The sequence below is a fragment of the Neocloeon triangulifer genome, unplaced genomic scaffold (assembly GCF_031216515.1).
Source record: "Neocloeon triangulifer isolate White Clay Creek 2 clone unplaced genomic scaffold, ASM3121651v1 ptg000014l, whole genome shotgun sequence".
Taxonomy (NCBI): domain Eukaryota; kingdom Metazoa; phylum Arthropoda; class Insecta; order Ephemeroptera; family Baetidae; genus Neocloeon; species Neocloeon triangulifer.
The window spans coordinates 9,010,942-9,034,020 of NW_026775556.1; the positions used below are offsets into that span (position 1 = coordinate 9,010,942).

Here is a 23,079-nt window from a genome sequence, read left to right on the forward strand (position 1 = left end):
TTTTAAATATTCATATATCATATTAGTTCTAGTTGCTGATTCATCACCAATCAAAAGTAATTAATTTGAAATGTGATCAGCATTTTTTTTTTTAATAAAATTTCAATTTCAAATTTTGTTTGTATCCACCGAGAAGAATAATGAAGTTGTTTTTATTTGGGACGAAAGAAAATATTTGGAATATATTGATAAAAATCGTGGCCTATATAATTCTAATGGACTAGTGATTACAGGCTCTGACTGACATGCGAGAGGATCAGAGTTCGAAATTTGTTGTGGCGGCGGTGGCGACAAAGGTTGGGGCACTTTAGTCATTTAGTGAGGGTGTAAGGGGTGAGGGTGGCGACGTCAAAATCGCCAAATGGTGTTTCAACTGGGCAGGGACGCAAATTTTTTTGTGTGAAATTATGAGCCCATTAGCTCCATCTTTTTCAACTTGCTGAATGCAAATTGACACGGGGATGAAAAGAGTGTCTGTCAGATTTCTCTGAGCCATCACAACCAACAAACGATGGATTATCCATGTCTTGAGATTTTTTAATTACAGTGAAGAAGAATTATTTACCAACATCTAAAAAATTTCCCTTTTCTTATTGAAACACAAATTATGTATCATTAATGCAGTAAAATTTACGATTTTTTACTTCTAGTTCTTTTGCTGATTATTAACCTTTCAAATATAAAATTTATAAGAAAAAGAAAAAGTATAAAAGTAATAGAAAGAAACTATATAATTACAGAATTACACCAATCAGCCCGCAGTAAACAACTGAAAAACAACTGCTGTCAATTACGTGCTCGCAAGCCCCTGGAGTGATATGCAACCGGCAGCTCACCCTCCCCCCTGCTTTGGGCCCGCCTTGGCGCCTCTCTTGATGCTGATTGCGTTCGCCACACCATCGCCTTGATTCTCTTCACTCTGCTCTCAACCTTCGTCTGTCCGCACCACAATCCAGGTGCCCGCAGCTCGAAAATCGACCGCTGATCATTCGGGTCGGTGGTTTCGACCAGTTCGTCGGATCGCAGATCATGTTGCCTTTCATCTTCGCCTGGCTCGTCTTGATTCCTTGTGGTGAGTAGGAAAGATTCTATTAATTTTATACTGCTTTTGTCGTTTTCTCCACCGCTAACATTGACCTTGAACTTTATTTTTTGACGTGCCCAATAAGCGGCTCATGCAGCAAAAATGATAAATTTCTGGTAAATTTTAAGTGTTTCTAAAGTGTACGTCGTGTAATTTATTAACGTAATAATATTATGTGCATTACTCTGATGTACTTAACGGTGATGAACGACTTTATTTTTACCAGTTTTTATCGTTTTTTTTTAATTGGAATATTTATTAATAAGTATTAACGCAATGAAGGATATTTTCGGTTATTTAAATATTTGAATCCCAAAAGTCATGAGCAAGTCATGGCAGAATAAGTCACCTTTCCCAAAGTTTTTTTCTTGATGTCTATAGATATGCACTGGAATTATTATTTGCAATTTGTCGAGAAACTTCTCAAAAGCGCTCTTAAACAGCTTGTTGCTAAATCCAGCTAAATCGAACAAGAAATGCTTGAGTTTGCACCGCGCTGCAGATAACTCTGACAATGAGTGTATGTACAAGAAATAGAGAAGCATTCCTATGATGCCAAGGATTTATAGTCTTTTTCAAACGCACGTCGCATGGAAATATGCTAGTAATTTAGCTCACGACCTTGTTCTAAGCATACATTTTTATTCCCTTGTATTTATTCTGCTTATGTTAAAAAATATAGAGATATAAATTTTGCAAAAAGTTATAATAAGAAATATGAAGCGGAAAATGGGAAAGAAAATACTTTCTAAAGAATTTAAAGATGAAATCAAATTTTTTTATTGTAATATCTGATTTGTGATAATTTCTTGCTTGCATTTATTTCCTCTAAAAAATTTGTTCAACTAAATACGGTGAATATTTAATTTTTTCCAGGATTTTGTGATGAAGTTTTGCAAATATACGACGCCGAGTCGGAGTTCGTCATCGAGAAAGACGATCTAGGCAATTTGACGAGCCTTGATCTCTACATGTTGCGGGTAAAGTGACTGCTATTCGAACGCAAAAAATCCAATTTATGGCACTACTCTTCTTTTTCTCCACCGCAGCCGGAACAACTGTCGAATCTGAGCGGCAGCGACTTGGCCGCCTTGGGATTGGCGAACGCGCAAAACGCGGCCCTATTCGAGAAGTCGGTGCTGGCGTGCGCCAAGAAGCGTCAGCGTGCTGAATTCCTCAAGGCTGTCAGTTCACATTTTCTCATTTAGACATTGAATTTTTTCTTGTGCATATTTGCAGATGCAGGGAAATTTGGACCTGTCGGAGGCGGTGCAGGAAGTTCTGGCTGAAATCATGCCAGTGTGGTACCCTGATATGGAGAATCAGTGGAAATTTGAGTTGTTCCGCAGAGCTTTGGAAACGGGCAGCCCTGTTCTGGCTTATTTGCCTCGTTCGTTTCTCTACAACATGGAAATAAAGCAGCAGCAGAAATTGTAGGTTTCAAAATGGGAAATTTTAATTTGTTTTTATTATTATTTTTTAATAGGTTTTTCCTAATGCACAGCTTTTAGGAATTTTTTAATTCAATATTTTTTTAATAATTTTTAGCCTGTACCACCTGCAGCAGTGGACATGGCCTACTTCCAGGTCTTTAGAGTGGTCCAAAAAAAGCCCATCTTTAAAACGAGTGTGGGCTGAAATGCTCGATTCCGGCGACGCCACCAGACTGCATCAATTCAGTCCCCAAAGACTTCAGTTGTAAATTTATTTAAATCATATTTTTCCTTTAACCATTTTAAAATGCATGAATAACCAGCATCAACTTCATACTTACCGGAAGTACGCCTGACGAGCTTAGTAAAATCAAACTTAAGTCGACTGACACCCAAAAATTGATCTTTAATCTGCCCCTTGACCCCATGCAGGTAAGCAGAAGTTCACGGTTTTGGGCCTGATAAATTATTAATCGTGATGTCTTATCGGCAGATAAGAGCAGTTTTTGCTTCAACCCACCACAGTCAAAGACCCAACTCTGACCTCCTGGAGATGTCGCTTCCTCTATTAACGCCGACGCAAATTGCCTCCTTGGCACACAGAAATTTGAGTCGTGTGGCCAGAGAGGCTTTTGAGAGAAACGAGCGCCATCCCGTCTCTTGGGCATCGGCTGCCCAGGTAATGGGGCACCCGTTTTCTTAAACGAGAAATTATGCGCTAAAGTGAACGTTGAATTGCAGCTCGCCCACTTGCTCGTGCAGGAAGCTAACAGAGACAGTGCCGTTTGGGACGAGAAAACGTTGACCGATGTTGGAAAGTGGATTTTCGCGCTGCCGACCTCCTATTTGTACCAAGCTGCCCGTGTAATTGAGGCTTTGCCCGAGGATAAGAAGGCCAGAGTGAGTTCACTCTATTCTATATTTTAATATAATGCTACCTATTATACCTCCATCTGGGTTTTTTCCTAAACATAAATGTTCTTTTATTTAAAATTTTTTTAATTTAGGCCCTCACTGCCATTGACTCTGCTCAACTTAGCAGCAAGCAGGCTCGAATTCTTGTTGGAGAACATTTTTCCAATCCGTCGACTACCCTTGAAAATGCATTGGTGCCATCCAGTAACCTGCTGTTAATAATTCCGTCTGTGAAAATTGATCAGAGGGAAATTTTGCCTCAGTCTGTCATCACACATTTGCTTTCTAACTTGCCACCACAAAGCACAGCTCTTTTCATCCTGTACGACAGGACAAAAAACTTGATAGGTTAATTTTAATTTGATCTGAATTATACAAATCTTCAAAATGGATTTTTAATTAGGTAAAAAGTGGTTATTAGAGGCAATGCTTAATGGGGAGCAGGAGCCAAACCGTTTTGCACACCTGATGAAGTCTGAGGATATAAAGCCAATGGCCTTGGAACTGAGTAAAATAATAAGGACAAGCCGACACCAGAAAGGCTGGCCCCGTAGCTTTGTAAGTAATTATTTTTGTGGAAATGAGAATGGCAGCTCTTGGGATGTTTGAGGGCAAATGAAAAGCACCGAAGGGCTTCACCCTGCTGGGAAGCCAAAGTATGTTTTTGTGCTAAATTAGGTTACACACATGTCGCTTTTGCGTCACATTCTCCCTTTTATTATTTTTTCCGGTACACTTTGGTGACTTTGATGAGAAATAAATTCTCTAAAATATTCTTTTTAAATGCAATTTTCAGCTACGGTTAGTGGCACACCACTCACGCTCCAATATGACAGATTTGGATGAATGGGCTCATTTCCTGCTCCATAATCCAAAACTGATCATGGGACTAACCTGCAGTGATCTTTTGGAACTTGGTCGGAACCATGGTTTGCCCATCTTGGCACTTCTTGGTCAGCACTTGCAAACTACTGTAAGTAACGACTTTTCACTAATGAAATATAAAAAAAATATTTGCATTATTATTTATTTAAAAAATTGCAGAATCAATGGTACCCTAAGGACTTGAGCAAGTGCGCCCTTAAGCCGCTTCTTTCCTACTTGAAGCATCGTGCTGAATCACAGCAAATTGACACGGAAGTACTACTTGACACATTGCATAAGGCAGAGATCATGTCAATTGGAGGTAAGTCAGTTTTTGAAAAAGATGTTATATAGTATATCTAACATCTCCCATTACAAATAATTACAAAAAATATAATATATATAATAGGCAATCCATTGGTGTATTTGCCCTACTCCGCAATCAAAACTACAAAGAATTGGGCTACTATTGTTCAATCTATAGGACGTCTCTCTATTATTGAGCTCCTGGAGGTTTTTGTCCTGCCAGGGTCAACGCCACAGCTGCTGTCGCAAATCAGCTTGAGGCTCAATAACAAAAAAGTACCTTTTTTTTCATTTTGCTTGTTGTTTTTTAATTAATATGATGTACAATTTTAGGCCATTCTCCACGAAATGGGCAATTTGTTCCAGTTTCTGCCCTTTGCAGATGAACTGCATGCAAACCTTGACTCCAGAGCCTTCCGGCTGTGGCTGGAGGGCAAAGACAGAAAGTCAGACACAGCTCTTTGTGTCACTCGCGGAATGAGGGCATCTCTCTGGTACAAAATCATCGTTGACGCTTATGGGTAAGTTCGTCTAAATTTTTCTCTTTAGGGAAGAAAGGAAACAAATTTTTTTACTTAATTTTGCTTTATTTAATTAAATTTTATTTTTATTATGTAAAACATGTGCATATTCACTCATCAAGAGCATCTGAAGCAGCCGTCGATGGAGCCTTGGCTGAATTTTCTGGAGCATTGGAGGTTCTAACAACTTTAGAATCAGCTTGATTTTTATTTGTTGTTACTTCTTCTTCATCCTCTGGGTCTGTTTCTTCCCCATTGCCCTCCTCTTCATCGTCGCTTGTATCCTCTTCACTAGGATCCACCGTTGTTGTGTTACTTTCCATTTTCTTGGTCTCATCTTTTTTTTCATCCTCCTTTTTGCTGTCCTGCTTGTTATTTTCTTCCTTTTTATTATTTTCCAATTCTTTCTTTTCATCCTCTTTTGTGATACCCTCTTTAGTGCTTGAATCCTCTTTTTTATTGCTATCTCCATCTGAAGAATTTTTAGCTGCTACCTTTGAAAAAATTGAGTCATCTACTGTTGTCTTCACACTGGCCTTTGAAGAATCATTCATTTGTTCTTCATCTATTGCAGTACTGATCATTTTGTCTTTAGGTTTTTCAGACGTTGTCTCCCCCAACTTAGCGTTGCTATTTGTTGCCGATCCCTCTTTGTTATCTACGCTGTTATCTTTACCACCCTCTTTGTCCACTTTAGCTGTCGACGTTGATTGAGTCATCATGCCGACTTCAGATTTTTTGTCTTTCAAGTTAGTGGGTGACGTAATTGCCGATGTAGTTTCTATGTCTCCTTCAGTTTCAGGTTTGCTGATTTGCACACTCACTGTCTCTGATGGCTCACTTTTAGTTGTTTCTGATTTTTTCACTTTTTCCGGTTTCTCTGTTTCTTCATAGCGGCTTTCCGATGTTGATGAAGATGTGGTGCGACTTGGGTTTGTAGCAGGCGACTGTTGTGTTTTTTCTCTTTCTGGTTTCTCCGTTTCATCACCCACACGATTTTCAACTGTTGATGATGGGGTAGTGCGACTTAGGCTTGTATAGGGCGACAGCTGTGTCGTGCGCATCTCATTTTGTTCAGCCGCTTCATTTTGCACTGGCGTTGTTACTGCAAACAATTATTAATATTATTACTTAGTCCCCTTGGTTTATTTTTTTTCTAAATTTATGAACTTCTGGATACCGTTTGGTACATGCAACCTGCACTGCATGACTGTCGAGCAGGTTGCATAACTTGTTAACCAATTCGTGTCAAGGCGTCAAGGGAGAGGACAGAGGACGAGAAGACATTTATAAAGTATCTTACCAGTATCTACCTTATCTTTATTTTTGTCCTTAGATGAACTTTTTGTCGTCGTCTCCTCATCCTCCGCGTCTTCATCATCTTCTCCATCCTCACCATCCTCTTCATCAGCACTTGCTGTTGTTGCCCTTGCAGACCTGCTCGCAGAATTTATAGGTGTGGACTCTTCATCTGATCCCGTTGACTTTGGGGTAGTGGAGATACTGCCAGCGTCGGCCAGGCGCTCTACTCCATAAAATTCCATTATGTTTGTGACACCTGACAAAGCCTCTGAGTCTGATATAGATGATGATGTTCCTCTGCTGGTTCTGCGTTCATCACTAGAGGCAGTCGAGTCTGGCATTGTGACGTCAACCTCGACATCCTCTCTATTTGACGGTGTTGTGGAACTCTCGTCCCCCTCGGCCGTGCTTCTGCTGCTAGATGCCTTTCCCTTGTGCTTGTCCTTTACGCCTTTAATAATTTTATTCCATTGGATGCCTTTCTTTTTTGGAGTTCGCAGAGGCTTATTAAACACCGGGTTTATAGACGCTTTAGGCGTCATTGGTCGAGCAGTTGTGGTCGTCCCGGCAGTACTTGTAGTGGATGCTGTTGGAAAATTCATCAAATCAGGCATAGTTTGGCGGCGCCACCTATTATTGGACTCCTGGTTTTGTGGAAGAGTTGACCTTCTCCTTCCAGAACCTTTTGGACTAAACCTTGGAGGGGCCGATGTGCGTCTTCGACGCTGCTGCTGCTTTGCCATTCTCTGGGGCTCGAATGGTGGGGTAGCCAAGTTTGATGCTAAAATATTAGTAGGACCATAGTCCTTTTGGCGCTCATTTTTTGTGTTTCTGCCGTTAAGTAGGTCAAATTGTATTTTGCCTGATTTTTCGTTTGCGCTCTGACGAATTTTCGAACAGTTTTTCCAAAGGGGATATTGCCCGAGACAGTATTTTTTGTACAATTTCTGATCTGAAAAATTTTATAATATTATTTTCAACGTCAGCCTTAATTTAAACTTATGCTTACTTTCAGTGCCAATTTCATCTCTTTGTATTGCAAATGTTCTCAACTGAAATTGTAATTTAGCAATTATCTTTATTGTAAAATATTTAAATGTTTGAACTCACGTTACTTATGTCTAAGAAGAAAATTAATATAAGATAAGGTTGAAATTTACATTTTGGCATGATTTGTTCTCATTTTTGAAGAGAACTGCGATCGTGCCGATGCAGCACTGACGCACAGCGCCCGCTTGAGCGGATGCTTCACTTGCAAGGCCACGCCAAAAACGCACGGAAAGCATCCGCAAGTTGAATCGCGGCCACTATTTCACAAAATCTGTTTGATATTGAGAGGAGTCAGCTACGGTTTTTTTTTAATGTTCATAATGGTCAACGAATTTGAAAGAAAACTTTTACTGAATATAAATTAAATTATTTTTATTATTCTTATTGCTAACACATATTCATTAATTTTTACTTGGCATTTTATTTTTGAAAATTTCTCCAAGTTGATGGAATATAAATAGGTCAGGTGGAGTCACAGCTGCTGCCTTACGTGTCGCTACTGGGGGCTCCATATTGATAACCCCTGTGAATTCCTGATCATTGAACACGTAGCCCGAGGTCGAGTCATCTTTTATTCGAAACTCATCAATGTCTGGCGGCGCTGTCAGACTCTTCACATACAGCTCATTGCTGTTGTCGATGCCCGCGGGCTTTTTTGTTTTATTTTGACCGTCTCTTGTCGTAAAGGGCAAAGTTAAATTATTCGTAACCGGAAAGGGCAATGCTGTGGGTGACGCGGTGGTGCTCACATCAACGGGGCTTGGCGGATCAACCACCTGTTGGTTGGTTGATTTATTTTCATCATTTGGTCGTTCTGTCGACTCTGAAATTACGGTCACCAAAGTCAGCTTTGTTGCAAATGTGTATTTTTTCCTGGTATTCAAAATTGTTTTAGTTTTCAAAAAATTCTGTTCATCTTTTTTAGCCAATTTGGTAGACAACTTTGTTTTTATTGCAGTACTAGTTTTAATTTCAGGACGATTTTTTGGTTGCAGTTGCTGAGGCCGAGCTTTCGATTTCCTATCTTGGTAGGGTACGATTATTTCATCAGTATTTGACAAAGCAATATATTTGTATTTCCTCCTGATGCGTTCAACTTTTGAACCAGTGATGTCATTTTGAATTTCCCTCAACGGTTTTTCCCAACTTTTTATTTGTGTGACAGTTGTCAGCCTAATTTTTGTGAAATACAGCACATCTGGCTGTTTGTTGGTTTTCAAAGTCGTGGTTAGATGTCCAATGTCATAAAATAGATGATGTTGCCTTTCATTTAATAGCTTTGGAGACAAATTTACTTTTTGCTTTAATTTCCAGTCCATAGTAGTCTTTGGCAGTTTCTCAGTTACAATCATTAATCCGCTTCCTTTCCTAGGTATGCTCTTTTGCAAAGCTAAAATAATTGAATTTTTAAAAAATCAGAAATTCCTTTAAATTTACCATGCTGTCTTATTGTGTTTGCAAATGTCGATTTCCCCTTGAAAGATTTATTTATATGATAAATACTTAATTTATGGTTCAATTAAATGCAAAAATAATAATCTTACTTCACAATCAAAGGCAAATGCTGTCAAATACAGTAGTATAGTTTTAACTAAAAAGTAATTTATGGAATTCCTCATATTTTCAAATGTTTGTAATAAAGCGCATTTTACTGACTGGTGAGCTCGGAATTTCTGCAAACAACTCCATATAAAATGTAGCCGGATAGAAAAGTAATTTCAAATATGATAGAAATTGAATTGGTTTTGCAGGCCTCCGTCTGAGTGGTCTGCTGGAACTCTAACCACGCTTGCTGGCCTCCTACTTGCAGTACCACCGCAGCAGTTAAATGAGGTTGAACCTTTAGCATTTCAGGAAGCCGCCGACCAGCTAGATTCTAGCATGGGTTACACACCAGAATTCATGAGGGTATAAGATTTAAAATTAATTTTCCATTGAGTAGAATTATTAATGTTTCTACTGTTTCTACAATAGTTATGTAGTCGTTATTTGGGTCCTGATGAGGCTAGCCCCTTCGAACAGAGCGTCAAAGCCTTGCTGAGCTTTGTACTTAATACAACTAACAATTTGGCAGCAAGCGTGGCTTCTAAAATAGAGAGTAAACAGAAGAAACGGAAAGAAGAGCCAATAACAATTTCCATTCCAAAAATTCGCAAGCTAAATGGCAACGTTTTCAACATATCTGCAAAGGTATTATTCTAAAAATTTTGTAGCTTCTTTAATGATTTATTTTCCTGAATTTTAGATTTATCCCAGCATAAGAAACAAAAGGGCAACTGATTCTCTGACACAGACTGAAGGGCAAAGTAACAGGGAAACAACTACGCAGCACCCCATATCAAAACTTTCTCCGGCAAAGTATCGGCAAAACAGTTCTATGCTGATTGAAAGCGCGGCAGGCAAGAACAAAATTGAGCCAGTCAAAGAAAAGGCATACAAGTTTATTATAAAAATATATAGCACTAATAAATTTGTGAATTATAAATTTTTAGATTCTCTGTGGATCTTTGAAGATGGCAAAACATGCCACAATAGTCAGCCTTGACGAGCAACATTTGAAAATGTTAGATGCGGCTGGAGATTTTACAGAGTGCTTGCCATATTTAGGATCGATTGATTTGTCTGCATTAGCCATCAGACAAATTTGGGAATATATTAAATATGTAAGTAATTAGTCCAACATAAAAGCCTACTATTAAATTTTATATCCAACAGAAAAATCTTACTGTGGATATAAGGGATATTGGGATATTGACCTCTCAAGTAGACGTTGAAATCCTGAGGGCATCTGACCTTACAGACATGGATGTTGTTAGTGCTGTTGGCAGTAATCTGCAATCGTGGGAGCAAGTAAGTGCTCCTTTAATTTTTTTATAATTGAAAAAACTTTTTCCGTATAGCTTAATGAGATAGCTGATATGATCCTTGAAGCAAATGAAAACAATTTAACATCTAAACTTGCTGGCAACATGGGACGTCTGTTGTGCGCGAATCACATCTGGGAACAAAATTTGATCTCATCGACTTTGTTCGCCGAGGTTAATTTTAAAACATATATATATATGGAATTATTTCTTATGAAAGTTTTTATTTTTACAGTTTTATCATGTTCTGGCACATTTGCTTACAACCAGTCATCGTTGCCCCCCACTTGACTGTTTGAAAAGAATAATCAAACATGGGGAAAGCTCCAATATGTTTGGCCCCATTAATGACTTGCATGGAGACTTGGTGTACTCATTGGGAACTGTTATGGCTGGTGAGTGAAAATTATTGTAATTTTTTTACTCAAAACAAAATTTCATTCGTCACATACAGGACTCTCGCCTGCCAATCTAAGAAGTTTCAATGAATTTGAAAGTTTGCATCCTGGTGCTCTGCGGTGTTTAAGAAGCGACTCTTTGAAGGTAAAAAACTTGGAATTTATTATAAATATTTAAAATAATTTAATTGGCTTTTGTTTTAATCAACAAATTAAATGTATTACGATTAATACTAAATACACGATTAATATTAAAATATATTTTTTATTTACAGACATTCAATGACACTCACTTCAGCAAGCTATCTTTCTCTTCGCTGGAAACTGTGTTCATCTACAGATATGGAGAGTTGTCACTTCTACAGCAGTCACAGTTGCGCAGAGCACTAGTCAGCTCTCCTGCACACTCATTGTTGACCTCTATTAATTACGACATCGTGGACTTTCAAAAAGGTAACACAAATTTGTCATCAGCTGCAACGACAGGGTCAACCTTCAGCCTAGTACTAATCACAAGTTTGCATCTAGCAGCAGTTTACTTTTTTAACTAGTATTTTACTTATGTGTGCCAAAAATATCTATTCATATTATATAGTATCTTGTTTGTGATGTCTAAATATATATTTTAGGAATCAAATAAGTGCATGCTGAATGCGGGTGATAAACTTTATTGTTAATTAGTGCGTGTACATTTATTTAGAGAAAGCTTTGTGTTTATTGCACATTATATTCTTATTAAAATCTGAGAAATGAATCATATATAAAAATAGTTTTTTTAAAAAATATCAGAGCTTGGTTCTGTTACAGCAGGTTTCATAGGTTTTGTGCCACCAGGTGCTGTCGAACCGACTGTGGAAGTCGCTGGCTGCGTGACTGCCAAGCTTGCATTGCTACCACTGGGTAGGACAGTTGAATTGGACATAGAAGTGACATCACTTGGTTGGACCGTTGAATTAGAGTGTGGAGTAGCAGCTGCATCAGATCGAACTGTGGAGGGTGACTGAGCATTTGTTGTCAATTTTGAGGTGGGTTTTGTCGTTGTTGTGGTACGTGTTGTCTCTTTGGCAATGGCCTCCTTATTGCCTTTGAGGATGTCATTGAAAACATCGTCCAATATGCCAGCTTCGGTCGGCGGCGCTGTGGGCACAATCCCCTTCAGCACACCCTCCATCATGTTGAACTTCTCAGAGTCATCATTTGGTTTTCCACGCCTCGAGCTGGTAACAAAATCTGTGATGATCACCCCTGTGAATTCTTCATCAATATTGAACGCCATTGACATCGGCTGCTCTGAGGGAACTTGAAATCGGTCGATGTCAACTGCCATGCCTTTGGTGCTGCCGTTAATCGTCTCCTCTGTGAACTCCATCTCGGTTGTTGTTGTTGTAGGTGTGGTTGTCGTCGTCCCTTTAGTGGTTGTTGTTTTGGGTAAAGGTGTCGGTTTTGGATTTGGAATTTTAGTTGTTGGTGGATTTTTGTTTTTCACTTCGCCATTTACTTTAGGAACAGTAACTTTTTTTGTGGTGGCTGCCTGCGAGGGAAATGCGGTCACCAGCACCGTCACAAAACTATTAACTCCTCCACTGTTCGGATTATTAGGATTAATTGTGGGGTTTGTGAACGGCCAAGCGACCAGAATCTCGTTTGGACTGTCCAGTTGCATGTACTGGAAACGCTTGCGAATGCGGTTCACTTTAGTCCCGTTCTTTGGCAGAAAGTCTTCTCGCTCGCCCTGGCCCCCAGTGTTGCGTCGACGGGTTCCCTGCCCATTATTATTACCAGTTGGAGATCCGCCTTGATTAAAATTGTTCCTGCCCTGATTAAAATTGTTTCCGCCCTGATTAAAATTGTTTCCACCCTGATTAAAATTATTCCCACCCTGTTGGTTGAAATTCACTCCACCTTGATTAGAGTTACCTCCACCTGTATTTGACGAACCTCTATTTCCCCCATAATCATTTGAGCCTCCACTACCCTGAAAGTAAGGCCTTGAAGGCGTTTGCGTGTCCACTCCGTATACAGGGACTCTCCAAGTGGGTGTAGATTTAGCCCTCTTGCCTTTGAAGGTGAACAACATCGTAGTAAGATCTGATGGTATTGCCGTGGGGTAGTTGAAATTTGGGCCGGAATTTCCATTTGGATTTGCATTGAAATTAGGGTTGCCCCCATATTGGGAATAGTCAGGTGATGCACCACCTCCGTAATCTTGCGAGGGTGGATTTCCGTAGTTTCCGTAGTTAGGATATTGGGCCTGCTGGTTATTAGGAGAACCATTTGAGTTAATAGGTCTTTTTGGCGCCCTATTGCTTGTTTCCTTAGCATTTTTAATTTTTGACCAATAATTATTTTTTCCAGGAGCTTTTTGCTGCGAGTTTCCAAGCGCTGCATTCCCTCTATTTCTCTTGGCGTTGGCGCCTCTTTGCTTATTTCCTTGCTTTGGTTGAATTTTCAGCACTTGTTGAATTTTTCCGTATTTTGCTGATCCTACTTCGCCAATTATGTCTTCTCCAAACTCGTCAGATGGGGGAGCTTTTTTCTTACTTGCGCCGCGCCTTGGCCTTGCCTTCTTATTTTTCACGGAGCGCTTCAAATTAATACCTCTTTCCACAATCACAGGGATACCCTTTTTGTAATCGATGGCATTGTTATCATCTTTGCCTTGAAATAAAAAGTTTGCACCGATTTCTTTGTTTCTCTCTTTTGCAAATATTTTGACTGAATTTTTTAATGGGGTTGCTTCTGCTTTGTGTTGTTTATATACGGCACCGCTTTGATCTGCCGAAAACGAGCGTCTCCTATTCTTTTTAATCAGTATGCGACCTTTTCCATTCCTGCCGTGAATTTCTTTTGATATGCTCTTCAATCTCAATGTTTGCGTGCTCTCAATCTGAACCTCAAAGCCGGTCGAAAGGTCATCATTACAATCTACGCAGCCACTAAAAGCTCCCGTTTCTGCAATAATATTAATATCATTTCAATCGAGGATTATAAAATATTTTTTTATTTCTGTACCTGGCGCAACGACTGCAGACAACAGAGTGGTTAAATACAGGGCGGTTACCTAGCGATGGTATTTTGATCTCCAATTAATAAAAAAAAAATCCAGAGAGCTATTGAAGACTTACGAGAACGCTGCGGCTACATTTTCCTCTTTTGGAGAATTGCAATTTCATGCTCTTCTCTCGTTGGCATCCATTTTTGAACAGCGTCAGGTTGCGAGAGCAAAGTCTGTCAAGGACGCCAAGCTCGCACTTCCGCCGCCGTCACAAACAATGGTGCTCATTTGACAGCCGCTCGTCGTTTTAACTGCTGCTCGATCAGCACTCGACTTCGCTACTATGTGTGTCGCCTGTTATCGCTTTGAATGGAGAAGAGGTTGTCGAATTTAATATCAATCCTATATACCTCGCTGTGGATATTGGAGAGAGTAAAAAGTGTAGCTTGCACATTTTTTCAGTTTTATTTGTAATTGCAAAATTATATTAACATTTATATATAAGATTAAAAACAAAATAAATAAATATTATAAATTTTCAGTTGACAAACGAAAATGGTCTTCTGCGTGGCGCGCGCAATTGGCGTACTTTTTTCTGGCGTGCTCTCCTCGCGCCTAACAACCGAACTGACATAAAGTAAAGAATTTCAATTAAGCTGAGAATGCTGAAACCATGAAAGAGTCCCAGCAGGCCGCCGGTGTTGCCTATCAAATTGAATGAGCGATAAATAATTAAACACGTTTGCCAATGGAAAACAGCAAAGCTTACTTAGAAAGCCCACATAGTCGTTTATTTCATTCAACTCGTAGGCGGTAACCTCCGGCTCGGAGAAGTAGAGGTGCACAATTGCGTAGTTTTCCCTGAAAAAAATATCAATAATTTTATCATTTTATGAATTCTCTTCTCATTCTCAAGCGTATGACTTATAATAACCAAAAATTTTGATCTCTTCGTCAGCTCTTCATTTTGCTTTGCAGCGTCTTATTTGAAAATTTATAGCAGGAATTTTTTTATTTTTAAACTCCGGTCAAGTTTTTATTTTATTTACGCAGGCGAAAAATGTTGAAATTCTCAGCGTTATTCTTGATGAGAATTACAGAAATTAGAAGTTTACAGCCACACGCTTAGCGTTGGAGTCGAGCAGGTTGCATAACCACTGCTTGAAGGAGTTGCTCTTCCTTGATTTATACGTATTATTTACTTGAAATAGGTGATGTTGACAGGGTGATCTGAAAGCGGCGTGAAGCGCTCTTTGGCTGAAAATGAGTCTGTCAGGGCAGACGATGAAATTCTGGCCGAGTAGCTGATTTCACTGCAGCCGGGTAGACAGCGACACGATGGTCTGTTGGGACCACCCTGGTCCGCCGCCTCCCCATACAGACTCAATTCCATATTGGCCCGCGCCTCTTGCGCGCACTTGTAGTCCCTCTTGCCGCAAATACGCACGTCCTGGTCCTCTGCAAAAATATTTTACTCGTCAAAAGCTGATTAATACTTTGATCAACAAGGAAAAGAGTTTAAAAGGCATTTTTTTTATTATCCTTACTGGCCATATAAAATAGAACGCAGCCGCAAATGGAGACGGTGTAGTTGGCTTCGCACTCCTGGATACAGTTGTGCTGCGTGTATGTGCGGTAGAAACGTAAGTAGCGCTCCGAAGCAAAATAGCAATTCCGTTTGCTTAATGGCACAGAGATCACAGCCGGATTTGCCTTGCGAACTTTAGGCTGAATTGATATAAAATTTTCCGAGCCGGGACGAACAGCGAAACCGAAACTCTGCAATTTTGGTGTCTCCACGGGACTGTGCAGAAGCAACTGAAATATTAATTTTTTTATTAACATAAAAAGGTTTCTAAAATTTGTGGGAAGACGTGCCTTGAATCCAAGTGAAGCTGTGGAGGAGCAGAAATATTCATGTTTTTCGCAGTCAAGAACCACTGTTAAGCCGAGGTGCTTTCCAGCCCCGATTGCCCTCCACGGAAGAGATTGCGGATGATGATTATTAGGGTAGCCATCCTCAGGCGTCCAGTCCACCGCCGGGAAAGGAAACGTCACGTTTAAATCGGACAGATCTCGACTTGAATTAAATTAAAAATTAGTTGTACAAATATTAGCGTTAAATAATTTAAGCTCAATTTACGGGTTTCGAAAAAGGAAGTCTCTGGGTACTTTATTGAAGGAGCAGCAAAGGCCTTCGTCTGTTAGAGCTGTGTTAAATAGGTTGGAGCAGTTCCTGTTCAGTCCGAGCCACGCACACGCCACTAGCATTTCATGGCATGGCTGTGTTGACTTAAAAAAAAAATAATACATAATTAATATAGGAATGAAGAGAAAAGAGCTTCCTACTCGGACAAGAAATTCCTTAATGTGGGACCAGCGCGGGTGAACTTGTCGGGCGAAGGGCTGGCCTTCAGTGGATGAGGCTTCAACCCTTTCTGTTGGTTCTGTTCTGCCAAATGTGATTGCAGTGTCCACCGAGCAAAAATCTTCCAGGAGAATTTTATCTCGTTCACTTTCCAATCCGTCATTGCTAATTTTTTATATACAATTTTAATCGCAATTTATAATTTTAAAAAATTTTCTCCGGTTTTATAATTTTAAAAATAAAATTCCTAACCTGTTCAAAACACGTTCTGCAACTCCCTTTCGCGCATTGTTCATATTGCAGACGGTGAAGGCTGGGAAGGGAATTTCAGCAACTGAAGTGGAGATGGTTGAAAATGATAAAATTACTGGAGCGTCTACCCACTTTTGGTAAGCTTCTCTGATCAGCAAGCCGGCACCCGCCAAAGCAAGTAACAGAGCAAATGCCCAGAAAATTCTAAAACACAAAAGACGCATATTAATTTTATAATAAAAATTTTAATCAGTAATCAAAATATTTTACTGAGATATATTATTATTTTTTTTTATAATATTTTCTTTACAAAACCAAAATCTAGCTCTGTTAACATACAAAATTAAGTTTTACAGTATAAAAATGAGAATCAGACAAAACAAAATAAAAAATTAATGAACCATTTTTAAATTAGCTTCTCTCTTGTGCATGAATAATGATAATTGCAATAAAAACATAATTTAAGAATAGATATTTGGCATCTAAAAACCAGTTTTGAAATGTACGTGTGGAAAAATATACCTCTCAAATAAAAAGTTTCCAGCAAGATATTGAACGCCGTGCAAGGAAGTGTCTTCGCAAAACTCTTTGGCCACCTTTCCAATAGGCCATTCGCTCTCTCCTTCCTCCCTTTTATCAGGTGGCCTTTTCTTGACCCACACTTGCGTGGGCATAGCTGGGTCCACCCAGCCGTGCAGAGGATCCCATAGTCTACCAGGCGCCCTGACCACCCTGCGTCCAAGCAGCGTCTGATCAAGAAGTGCCAACCTGCGACCACCACGAAACGTGTAATTGGGCTGTTGAACCTGCGGGGGCTGCTGGTCTGCAGTCAGTCTATTGCCAAATAACGATTCGTCCAACAAACCTTTTGATTTCCCCGTTGTTATTTTGTTTAGTTTTGTATAAATTCTAAGAAATACATACCCGACTTGTAATAGCTGAAGCGTTGCTGTTGGCCCATTCTGAGCAAGTTTCACTTTGCACTGGTGGTCGTGATCAAGTCTCCAATAAAATTCAATACAAATATTATTGGTTTCATTTATGAGTGTTTTGCCACAAAACGGTGGAAACGCGCTGTCATTATAGCGTGCAGAAATAGGGGTGCCCTCATTAGGCAAGGCATTTATTAATTGTTTTTCCCATTATCGTGCACCCGGATCTCTCGCTCGTCTGTTGCACGCGCCTCATGCTCAACCAATGCTGTTGAAATGATTGATTTTAGAATAATATACAATATATTACGCCCATTTAATTGTCAACTAGGTCACGACTTGATGCGTGCTCTATAAATAAATGTGAGACAAGCTTGACTAGTTCTTGGAAATCTTGATTTCTATACAATCAGCGCACCTAATTAATAAGACGCAATTAAATGCTACACAGGCAAGACGCTATGAAAATTTACCAGAAAAATGGAAGCAATAATTTCACGATCCGTATGAAGCAAGATTTTGATTATTTTACATTTTACTACAAATTTGCTCTTTTGCTGGCATTTGTACTGCTTTTGATAAGTGGTGTCTTAATTTTGTTAATTTAAAAATGCTTAACAACACTTAACAATATATGTGCGATGCAAAAGAATAAATTAAATCAATCACTTTTTTAAAAAGAGAAGAAATTGCTTGTATATCAAGATTTTCACATATATTAAAATTGAAAAATCTTTTAAGATTGAATTGATTGAAACAGCAACATAAAATAACTGCGATTAAAAATCTGAATAAATTAAAAAAAATGTGCGCCCTCGTCATGCAGTGTTCCTGGGCGGTCACCCATCCACACCCATCCAAGTATTAACATTATTTAACGATCCTCATCTTTAGTGATTTGATAAAGCCGGGATTCAATGTGTTAATATAATTATGGTCGTCGTAGGCAATGGTGACTACAAAATTTAGCAAAATAAAAAATGTTCTTCGAACACTGCACTGTATGGACTAAATTCTCGGCAAATATCAAAGTTTTCCACTCTCCATTATGCTCTTGAACTTTTGATTTAAATAACTCCTTATTGACAATTTTAATGGTTTAGAGGTCAAGCAAAGTGTTTAGATAACCTAAATTTTCAATCTGACACTGTCTACGACCATATCACGTTGAACACACCGGTTCTCGTCCGATCACCGAAGATAAGCAACGTTGAGTGCAGTCAGTACTTGGATGGGTGACCGCCTGGGAACACTGCATGTTGTAGGCGCATTTTTTAAAAAATTTATCCCATTTCCATCCTGTTCATCTTTTCTTTTTCTCAGAAAATCATTTTTATGAAAGGAGAGGTCAATTCAATTCAATTGTATTTGTATTGTGAATAAATTTAATGTAAAATTAACAAAAATTTTGCTATTAATATTTAATATTTTTTTATTTGTTTTGTGCGATTTTGTGTATATAAATAATTAAAATTACCAATAATGTTTCTCACATTCTTCCTTTTTTTTTATCACTTTATAAATATCATTTATATGACGTTGTAAAAATCAATAAAAACGAAATTTTAATGGATGTTTTAATTGAATCCAATATGAAAGAAATGTCATGTACGTTTTAGGGAAAGTTCGAAGTATTTTTTTTTTTTATTGTTTTGCAAGAATTGCAGGCAGCGTTCATTGTTCGTTCTCTTACTTCTGCAACATTTAAATGACCATCAATTAAAATAAAATATTCAATTCTTTCAATGGATTCAAAACATCCAAAACATATTGAGGGAAATATATGTATTTTTTTTTTAATTTTCAAAACTAAAATTTTGAAGTGTGTACGTTGTAGTGTTCTCGCAGCATACTTGAAAGTGTTTGTAAATTTTGTAGAAAATTTCAGATTGATTTCAGTTAATTTTAGGTCTCATTTTTACTTCATCTATTATACCCTAGCATCAAAAAAAGCCGTTAAATAATATCCGGAATAAACGATTCATTAGAAAAAATCATAAAAGATGCCAAAAATCAACGTTTCAGCATCCAAAATCTAAATGGGTTAAATTTTAAAAGCATTGCAGGGTCGTAAAAGTAACACACGTGAGAATGCTGTTCAAATTTGGCGCCGCCAAAAGAGCGGAAGTTCCGGCATGTTATGGGCGGTCGACGCAGACTCAGATGCCGCATTTTGGTCCAAAAGCTTCTAGAATGTTCTCGAAGGTTCTCGAAAACGCACATGGGCTGGAAGTGACGTCATAATTCGTTCGAGAACCTTCCAACACCGGTCTCGAAAAGTCTAGCACGCCGGTCGAGCTTATATATTTCCGCAGCTACCCCGCGCGACCATACATTCTTGAGCCACCCGAGTATTAGGTCGCACCGACGACTTCCCTTGCTAAGGCTATCAAAGAGTCGCAAATTCTCTCATCAACGCTTTAAATCAGCTCCAATATCAAATTCAAAGGTGAGTCGCGCTGAATTCGGTAAAATTTTGGCCGAAAAATTGCGGTTTTTTCCCTGTTTTTTGACCCGGATGCCCACCTCGTGGCCCCTTACTGTAAAGGGCCTTTTCTAATTTAGATCTTCCGTGAAGCAGAACTATTGATTTCATTTAATATTCCCACGTTTTGAATGTAATTAATTGAAAGGCCATTTTTTTAGTTACTGATTTTTTATTGATTTTATTTTTGTAATGAAACTTCCACAGTTTCTCTTCGCAATTAGGTCATGTGTTTGAAATTTTAAGCAAAGGAAAATGTAAATTAATGCACAATTTCAAGCGTGTTGTAAAAAAATATTATTACAATGTCTGCCTTTTACCGTTTTTCTGCTTTAATTGGTCCCTTGCTCCCTTGGCCGTGTAATCTGAGCTAACTGAGCCCCTTTTGTTTCATTTCCTAATGCTCTACTTAGTTCCTCAAAGTGATTCTTTCTTGTTGAGCTGAGGCCGTTACAATAATTTGTATGAACTGCACGCAGATGATATTAACAAATTGCTATTGATTTTTTGTAGATGCCCGAGGACATTCAGATGGAGGGAGCGGAAACCTTTGCCTTCCAGGCAGAAATCGCCCAGTTGATGTCCCTGATCATCAACACCTTTTACTCCAATAAGGAAATCTTCCTTCGAGAGTTGATCTCAAATTCTTCTGATGTAAGTTTAACTAATATTATACAAATATACACACAGAATATAGTTTAAAAAAGTGAATTCTGATTTTTTTTTCATTGTATTGTCAAGCATTATGTCTAATATATCAATATAAAATTAATATTTTTTTTTGTAGGCATTGGACAAAATCAGATACGAGAGCCTGACTGACCCCAGCAAGCTTGAGAGCGGCAAAGAGCTTTACATCAAGATCATTCCCAACAAGAATGACCGCACTCTGACCATCATTGACACCGGTATCGGCATGACCAAGGCTGACCTGGTAAACAACCTGGGAACGATCGCAAAGTCTGGCACCAAGGCTTTCATGGAGGCTCTGCAGGCTGGTGCTGACATCAGCATGATTGGTCAGTTTGGTGTTGGTTTCTACTCAGCCTACCTGGTTGCTGACAGGGTCACTGTGACCTCCAAGCATAACGACGACGAGCAATACACATGGGAGTCATCTGCTGGCGGATCTTTCATTGTTCGTCCCGACCACGGCGAGCCAATGGGCCGCGGCACTAAGATTGTCCTGCACATCAAGGAGGACCTGCAGGAGTTCCTCGAGGAGCGCAAAGTCAAGGAAGTTGTGAAGAAGCACTCTCAGTTCATTGGCTATCCCATCAAGCTGCTCGTTGAGAAGGAGCGTGACAAGGAGGTCAGCGACGATGAGGCTGAGGAGGAGAAAGATAAGGAAAAGAAGGAAGATGAAGAGGAAAAGGAGCCCAAGATAGAGGATGTGGGCGATGAGGATGAAGACAAGGACAAGAAGAAGAAGAAAACCATCAAGGAAAAGTACACGGAGGACGAAGAGCTCAACAAGACCAAGCCCATCTGGACTCGCAACCCGGACGATATTGGCCAGGAGGAATACGGCGAGTTCTACAAGTCTCTGACTAATGACTGGGAAGACCATTTGGCTGTAAAGCACTTCTCCGTTGAAGGTCAGCTTGAGTTCAGAGCTCTGCTCTTCATTCCTCGTCGCGCTCCCTTCGATCTGTTTGAGAACAAGAAGCGCAAGAATAACATCAAGCTGTATGTGCGCAGAGTCTTCATCATGGACAACTGTGAGGAGCTCATCCCCGAGTACCTCAACTTTGTCCGAGGTGTGGTTGACAGCGAGGATCTGCCCCTCAACATCTCTCGTGAAATGCTCCAGCAGAACAAGATCCTGAAGGTGAGCTCTAAAAATTTTATTCATTTTTCTAATCAAAAATGTATACTTGATTTTTAATATTTTTATTTTACGCTATACATTTTTAAATTTATTGTTATTTTTTTGAAAGTGTCATTGTTCTTAAACATTTTTGTTGTAATGCAACATTACTAATTTTTCTCCTCTTGACTTCAGGTTATTCGCAAGAACTTGGTCAAGAAGTGTATGGAGCTCTTCGATGAGATTGCTGAGGACAAGGAAAACTTCAAGAAGTTCTACGAGCAGTTCTCAAAGAACCTCAAGCTGGGCATCCACGAGGACTCCACCAACAGGAAGAAGCTGTCTGAGCTTCTCCGCTACAGCACCTCTGCCTCCGGAGACGACCAGTGCTCCTTGAAGGAATATGTTGCCCGCATGAAGGAGAACCAGAAGCACATCTACTACATCACTGGCGAGAACAAGGACCAGGTGTCCAACTCGTCCTTTGTTGAGCGTGTCAAGAAGCGTGGCTTTGAGGTTGTGTACATGACCGAGCCCATTGACGAGTACGTCGTGCAGCAGCTGAAGGAGTTTGAGGGCAAGCAACTTGTCTCCGTCACTAAGGAGGGACTTGAGCTGCCTGAAGACGAGGCCGAGATCAAAAAGCGTGAGGAGGACAAGGCCAAGTTTGAGAACTTGTGCAAGGTCATGAAGGACATTCTGGACAAGAAGGTGGAAAAGGTCGTGGTGTCCAACAGACTGGTCGAGTCTCCTTGCTGCATCGTCACCTCTCAGTACGGCTGGACGGCCAACATGGAGCGCATCATGAAGGCGCAGGCCCTGCGTGACTCTTCAACCATGGGTTACATGGCAGCTAAAAAGCACCTCGAGATCAACCCCGACCATCCAATTGTTGATGCACTGAGACAGAAGGCTGATGACGACAAACATGACAAGGCTGTCAAGGACTTGGTGATGCTGCTCTTTGAAACTGCCCTGCTCAGCTCTGGCTTTGCCCTGGAGGAACCCCAGACCCACGCCTCTCGCATTTACCGCATGATCAAGCTTGGTCTTGGCATTGATGAGGACGAAGCTCCTGTTGAGGCTCCAGTTGCTGAGGAGATGCCACCTCTTGAGGGTGATGCTGAGGACGTCTCCCGCATGGAGGAGGTCGACTAAACCTTTTGCTGTTCCTTGCTGAAATTCTCTTTAGTTGATAGGTCTCAAAGTGATTGTCCAGTCATTCAGAATGATTGCAACACAAGTACTGATAATTTTTGACTTTGTATTTATTTACAGTGTCAATTCTGTGCATTAATGTTTCAGTTCATTCCACCCATCATATTTTTTTTTATTTCTTCCATTTCATATATACGTGAATGAGCATTCAACTTGAGTGATTTTGATTTACTAAGATGAGAAAATGACAATGAAGTGATAATAAAAATGATATCAACCCATCATTTGGAAGTATTTATTATTAATCCTTTATATTCATCCACTAATTTATTAAACTCTAGA

At 39.6% G+C, this 23,079-nt stretch overlaps 5 protein-coding genes and 1 non-coding gene across 6 annotated transcripts; 3 read left to right on the forward strand and 3 right to left on the reverse strand.

The window, feature by feature from the left end:
* The first annotated feature begins 884 nt into the window (after positions 1-884).
* LOC132199366 (uncharacterized) lies at positions 885-11,495 on the forward strand. Its single transcript, XM_059624018.1, has 23 exons — positions 885-1,072; positions 1,961-2,064; positions 2,134-2,268; positions 2,324-2,517; positions 2,633-2,782; positions 2,841-2,949; positions 3,011-3,196; positions 3,259-3,417; positions 3,525-3,780; positions 3,836-3,990; positions 4,229-4,405; positions 4,477-4,618; positions 4,706-4,878; positions 4,936-5,123; positions 9,227-9,383; positions 9,450-9,665; positions 9,721-9,906; positions 9,968-10,138; positions 10,191-10,325; positions 10,376-10,513; positions 10,575-10,734; positions 10,794-10,882; positions 11,013-11,495. The coding sequence occupies exons 1-23, from the start codon at positions 1,030-1,032 to the stop codon at positions 11,286-11,288; spliced, it is 3,699 nt and encodes a 1,232-aa protein (XP_059480001.1). The 5' UTR covers positions 885-1,029; the 3' UTR covers positions 11,289-11,495.
* Positions 5,183-7,670, reverse strand: LOC132200159 (mucin-5AC-like). Its single transcript, XM_059625405.1, has 4 exons — positions 7,536-7,670; positions 7,435-7,477; positions 6,427-7,377; positions 5,183-6,228 (listed from the first exon to the last, which is right to left on the reverse strand). The coding sequence occupies exons 1-4, from the start codon at positions 7,593-7,595 to the stop codon at positions 5,234-5,236; spliced, it is 2,049 nt and encodes a 682-aa protein (XP_059481388.1). The 5' UTR covers positions 7,596-7,670; the 3' UTR covers positions 5,183-5,233.
* Positions 11,010-14,042, reverse strand: LOC132199367 (uncharacterized). The gene is made up of 3 exons (XM_059624019.1): positions 13,863-14,042; positions 13,750-13,798; positions 11,010-13,689 (listed from the first exon to the last, which is right to left on the reverse strand). Exons 1-3 carry the CDS (start codon positions 13,908-13,910, stop codon positions 11,513-11,515), a joined length of 2,274 nt encoding a protein of 757 aa, XP_059480002.1. The 5' UTR covers positions 13,911-14,042; the 3' UTR covers positions 11,010-11,512.
* Positions 14,043-14,189: 147 nt separating this feature from the next.
* On the reverse strand, positions 14,190-17,354 carry LOC132199368 (pickpocket protein 28-like). Its single transcript, XM_059624020.1, has 10 exons — positions 17,277-17,354; positions 16,875-17,217; positions 16,353-16,556; positions 16,082-16,265; positions 15,876-16,024; positions 15,611-15,812; positions 15,280-15,550; positions 14,935-15,190; positions 14,502-14,593; positions 14,190-14,437 (listed from the first exon to the last, which is right to left on the reverse strand). Exons 1-10 carry the CDS (start codon positions 17,311-17,313, stop codon positions 14,271-14,273), a joined length of 1,905 nt encoding a protein of 634 aa, XP_059480003.1. The 5' UTR covers positions 17,314-17,354; the 3' UTR covers positions 14,190-14,270.
* A 1,079-nt stretch (positions 17,355-18,433) lies between these two features.
* LOC132202120 (5S ribosomal RNA) lies at positions 18,434-18,552 on the forward strand. Its single transcript, XR_009442346.1, has one exon. It is a non-coding gene; the product is annotated as a 5S ribosomal RNA (ribosomal RNA).
* Positions 18,553-19,541: 989 nt separating this feature from the next.
* LOC132201491 (heat shock protein 83) lies at positions 19,542-23,021 on the forward strand. The gene is made up of 4 exons (XM_059627690.1): positions 19,542-19,733; positions 20,283-20,423; positions 20,557-21,600; positions 21,775-23,021. The coding sequence occupies exons 2-4, from the start codon at positions 20,283-20,285 to the stop codon at positions 22,735-22,737; spliced, it is 2,148 nt and encodes a 715-aa protein (XP_059483673.1). The 5' UTR covers positions 19,542-19,733; the 3' UTR covers positions 22,738-23,021.
* Positions 23,022-23,079: the final 58 nt, after the last annotated feature.

Coding starts and splice junctions, on each gene's coding strand:
- LOC132200159 (XM_059625405.1), bottom strand. CDS start 7,595: ATGCCAAAATGTAAATTTCAACCTTATCTTATATTAATTTTCTTCTTA. Junction 7,378..7,434: donor AGATGAAATTGGCACTGAAA/GTAAGCATAAGT, acceptor AAAATTTTTCAG/ATCAGAAATTGTACAAAAAA. Junction 6,229..6,426: donor TAAAGATAAGGTAGATACTG/GTAAGATACTTT, acceptor AATTGTTTGCAG/TAACAACGCCAGTGCAAAAT.
- LOC132199368 (XM_059624020.1), bottom strand. CDS start 17,313: ATGGGCCAACAGCAACGCTTCAGCTATTACAAGTCGG. Junction 16,025..16,081: donor TTAAGGAATTTCTTGTCCGA/GTAGGAAGCTCT, acceptor TTTTTTTTTAAG/TCAACACAGCCATGCCATGA. Junction 14,594..14,934: donor GTCAACATCACCTATTTCAA/GTAAATAATACG, acceptor TATTTTTTTCAG/GGAAAACTACGCAATTGTGC.
- LOC132201491 (XM_059627690.1), top strand. CDS start 20,283: ATGCCCGAGGACATTCAGATGGAGGGAGCGGAAACCTTTGCCTTCCAG. Junction 20,424..20,556: donor TGATCTCAAATTCTTCTGAT/GTAAGTTTAACT, acceptor TTTTTTTTGTAG/GCATTGGACAAAATCAGATA. Junction 21,601..21,774: donor AGCAGAACAAGATCCTGAAG/GTGAGCTCTAAA, acceptor TCTTGACTTCAG/GTTATTCGCAAGAACTTGGT.
- LOC132199367 (XM_059624019.1), bottom strand. CDS start 13,910: ATGAAATTGCAATTCTCCAAAAGAGGAAAATGTAGCCGCAGCGTTCTC. Junction 13,799..13,862: donor AATGTAGCCGCAGCGTTCTC/GTAAGTCTTCAA, acceptor TACCATCGCTAG/GTAACCGCCCTGTATTTAAC. Junction 13,690..13,749: donor GTCTGCAGTCGTTGCGCCAG/GTACAGAAATAA, acceptor ATATTATTGCAG/AAACGGGAGCTTTTAGTGGC.
- LOC132199366 (XM_059624018.1), top strand. CDS start 1,030: ATGTTGCCTTTCATCTTCGCCTGGCTCGTCTTGATTCCTTGTG. Junction 2,065..2,133: donor TTGATCTCTACATGTTGCGG/GTAAAGTGACTG, acceptor TCTCCACCGCAG/CCGGAACAACTGTCGAATCT. Junction 10,883..11,012: donor TAAGAAGCGACTCTTTGAAG/GTAAAAAACTTG, acceptor TTTTATTTACAG/ACATTCAATGACACTCACTT.